Below are 4,199 nucleotides of genomic sequence, written 5' to 3' on the forward strand. Positions count from 1 at the left end.
AATAAGAAAAGAATGTTACAAACAGTGGTAATTCTTTTAATACATTTTGTAATTTTTTAATTGTTTGATTTTTATCTATTTTATCTAATTCAATAAATACAAGAAATAAATCAGTATTTTCTTCTGTAACTAAACTATCAGGTAATTCTCTAAAATATAATTTAAATAATGAAGCTATAGTATGAATATTTTCTCCTTCTAAATTTACTTCTTTTCCTTCGTTGTACTCTTTCTTTAAATTATTAACTACTAACATATTTCCTGGTATTCTAAATAATCCTTCTGTTTCTAATAACGTCGGATTTTCTTTAAAATATTTTAATGAGTCATATACCGGTAATGGAAGTCCTTCTTTTAATGGAACATCTTCTAATAAGGCACCAAACACTTGATTATTCATATTCTTTTTCTTAGTTCTTATATTTTTGTTGTTTTATTTTCATTATACATAACTAAAGTTAATGAGTAATTGTTTTTAGTACTTTTTATGAAGGGTGCTGTAAATGTTATAAAGAAATTAATGAAAGTTTTCTTTTTATCAATGATGGTGTAATAAACCAATAACCACTAAAATATCTTAAAATAGTACTAATTAAGAACTGAAAAATAAATGGACAAAAACAGAAACAAATGACAGAGTTAAGAACTACAAAGTTGATGGAAATACAAGATATAAAGAGTTTCATCTAAAAAAATAGATAATAAAAAGATATGAGTGTAGGATTCAAGAGAAATACAGAAAAAGAAAGGGAGAATGAAATCGCTGCTTTTAAGAGTAAAAAAGGATTTGTTCAGAAAGGGGTTGATGATCTTGTGATGTTACCAAAAATTGATGAAAATGAGATTGTAGATAACTTAAAGAAAAGATACAATTATGATGCTATTTATACTAATATTGGACCAGTGCTTATTGTTATTAATCCATTTAAAGATCTTGGATTAACTACTGATGAATATGTTCATTTGTATAAAGGAAAATTTAGACAAGAACTTCCTCCTCACATTTTTGCTTTATCAGAAGAGACATACAGAAATATGAAAAATGAAAAGTGTAATCAATGTTGTATTATTTCAGGAGAATCTGGTGCTGGTAAAACAGTTGCAGCTAAACAAATTATGCAATATATTGCAGCTGTTTCTGGTGGAAATGAGAAAGTTGTTTATGTTAAAAACGTTATTTTAGATTCCAACCCATTACTAGAGGCTTTTGGAAATGCTAAAACATTAAGAAATAATAACTCATCACGTTTTGGTAAATACTTTGAAATTAATTTTGATGATCATGCTGATCCAGTTGGAGGAACAATTACAAATTATCTTCTTGAAAAATCACGTGTTTGTACACAACAAACTGGAGAAAGAAATTATCATATTTTTTATCAGTTGTTAGCTGGTGCACCAGAAAATTATTATAATGATTTTTATTTAACTACACCTGATTATTTTGTTTATACTAATCAATCTAACTGTATGGTGGTTGAGGGTATTGATGATAAAAAAGATTACGCAGATTGTGTTAAAGCTATGAACACTATTGGTATTTCCGTTGATGAACAATATTGGATATTCCAATTAGTTGCTGCTATTCTTCATTTAGGAAATGTTTATTTCACTGAAAATTCATCTGGATATGCTGAAATTACAGATAGGTCTGCATTAGAAACTGCTGCTTATCTTCTTGAAGTAGATCCAGGACAACTTGAACATGTTATGTTAGTTAGAAAATTAACTACTGGAGTAGGGGCTAGAGCTGAAGTTTTTGATTCACCACTTACAGTTGAACAAGCTGAAGCAACTAAAAATGCTATTGCAAAAGAAATTTATGATAGAATTTTCACTATGTTAGTTCAAAAAGTTAATATTGCATTACAAAAACATGGAATAGAACATCAATGTGTCATTGGTATTCTTGATATCTTTGGATTTGAAATTTTCCCAGTTAATGGATTCGAACAATTTTGTATTAATTATGTTAATGAAAAATTACAACAATACTTTATTGAATTGACTTTAAAAACTGAACAAGAAGAATATATCGCTGAAGGTATTAAATGGACTCCAATTAAATACTTTAATAATAAAGTTGTTTGTGATTTAATTGAAGGAAAGAATCCACCAGGAATGTTTAGTTTATTGGATGATATTTGTGCTACAATGCATGCCCAAACTGAAGGTGCTGATCGTAAATTCCTTGAGAAATGTTGTTCTGTTCATTCAACAAACCAACACTTTGTACCATCAGGAGAAACATTTACAGTTCAACATTATGCCGGTCCTGTTAATTATTACTCTGAAGGATTTTGTGAAAAGAATAAAGATACACTGTTCCTTGAATGTGTTGAATGTCTTCAAACATCTAATAATCAATTACTTTATGATTTATTCCCATGGACTGCTGAACAAGAAGCTGCTAAAACTGGTCAAAAGAAGAGACCAACAACTGCTGGTTTTAAGATTAAAACATCTGCAAATGAATTAATGGCAGCATTGTCACAATGTCAGCCACATTACATTCGTTGTATTAAACCAAATGAAACAAAGAAACCACAAGATTGGGATGCTGATCGTGTCAAACATCAAGTTAAATATCTTGGTTTACTTGAAAACGTTAAAGTTAGAAGAGCTGGTTTTGCTTATCGTGCTCCTTTTGCTCGTTTCCTTCAGACATACAAAAAATTGTCTCCAAAAACATGGGGTACTTGGGGAGAATGGACAGGAGATGCCAAAGAAGGCTGTAGATTAATTCTTGAAGGACTTACAAATATTGAACCAGGTCAATGGCAATTTGGTACAACCAAATTATTCATTAGATTACCAGAGTCTATTTTTGCTATTGAAGAAATGCTTGAAAAGATGGACTTTGATAAGGCTGTTGCTATTCAAAAAGCATGGAAAGGTTATAGAAATAGAAAGAGAGCATTATCTCAAAGAGCAGAAGCTGCTTCTATATTGAAAGGAAAGAAAGAACGAAGAAGAGAGTCTGTTGATTATACTAACAATAAATGGACTGCTGATTATATCAATTATGAGAATGAAATTCCATTACAAGAAGCTATGGAAGGACATATGGATGAATTGGTTAATTTCGACGATTGGGTTATGAGACTTAATAAAAAGGGAAAAATCGAAAACAGAGCATTATTACTTACAGATAAAGCTATTTACATTGCCCAAAGACAAATTAAGAAGAAGGTCTTAAAATATATTGTTACTTTTAGAGGTGATTTGTCTCAAATTAGTGAGGTTGTTATGAGTACAATGCAAGATAATTTTATGGTTATTAGAGTTAGAGGTGCTTATGACTCAGTCTTGTTATGCCCTCATAAGACCGAATTCTTGATGATGCTTTTAGAGAATTATAGAGCGTTAATGAACGGTCAAAGTTTCCCTATTAACTTTAGTGATTCAATTTCTTTCAGAGGAAAAGATGAAAAGAAAGATAAATTGCTTGTATTTAAGAAAGATGATGGACCTAAAACATTACCTGTTGAAGAACAAAAATCTTTCAGCAAACATGTTCTAGTAAGAACTGGTTTACCAAAAGAAACAGACACCACACCAGGAAGTTACAATTCATCTGTTTCTTCTTATGCTGCTCCTGCTGCATCTTCTTCAAATAATTATTCTGCACCTCCAATGAAATCTGCACCTCCAGCACCAAAGGCTGTTGCACCACCACCTCCAAAACCAAAATTACCACAAGTTAAAGCACTCTATCCATATACTGCTGCTAATGACGAAGAATTATCATTCAAAGTTGGTGATATCATTACTATTCTTGAAAAAGATGAAGGTTGGTGGAAGGGAGAATTGAATGGACAAGAAGGATGGATTCCTAACAACTACGTCAAAGAAATTTAATTTCAAATTTTTCTTCATTACACTTTTTATATTTAATAATCATTACCATAATAATAACTATCACCATAACAATTATCATAATAATTATAATATAATGGTAAGAATCGTTTCATTCATCACTTCATTCATTTTCATCATCATAAGTATTTTATCAATAATTGAAATAGAATCAACAATATTATAATACAAATAAATCACATAATAAAACACAACACAGATATAAACAATACCATAATAAAAGACATCAACAAATAATAAATAAAAGAAATAATAGAAATACAAACCAAGAATATTTGAAAGACTATTTGAAGAAGAAATTAAAATATTTACACTACTTG

At 29.7% G+C, this 4,199-nt stretch overlaps 2 protein-coding genes across 2 annotated transcripts in view, besides 1 other annotated feature; one reads left to right on the forward strand and one right to left on the reverse strand.

Annotated features, from left to right (window-relative positions):
• EDI_340730 (uncharacterized protein) overlaps positions 1-400 on the reverse strand; it is a gene marked incomplete at both ends in the record, with an annotated part of 537 nt that extends 137 nt beyond the window's left edge. Inside the window, one exon of the mRNA XM_001733364.1 lies at positions 1-400. This exon is cut by the window's left edge and continues 137 nt beyond it. Coding sequence (XP_001733416.1) covers positions 1-400 — 400 coding nt within the window.
• Positions 401-711: 311 nt separating this feature from the next.
• EDI_340740 (myosin IB heavy chain, putative) lies at positions 712-3,861 on the forward strand (the record flags this gene model as incomplete). Its single annotated transcript, XM_001738269.1, has 1 exon — positions 712-3,861. One exon carries the CDS (start codon positions 712-714, stop codon positions 3,859-3,861), a length of 3,150 nt encoding a protein of 1,049 aa, XP_001738321.1.
• A 36-nt stretch (positions 3,862-3,897) lies between these two features.
• Positions 3,898-4,199: part of a repeat region that runs on past the window's edge.

This window comes from Entamoeba dispar, genomic scaffold, assembly GCF_000209125.1.
Source record: "Entamoeba dispar SAW760 scf_1105229461203 genomic scaffold, whole genome shotgun sequence".
Lineage (NCBI taxonomy): Eukaryota > Evosea > Mastigamoebida > Endamoebidae > Entamoeba > Entamoeba dispar.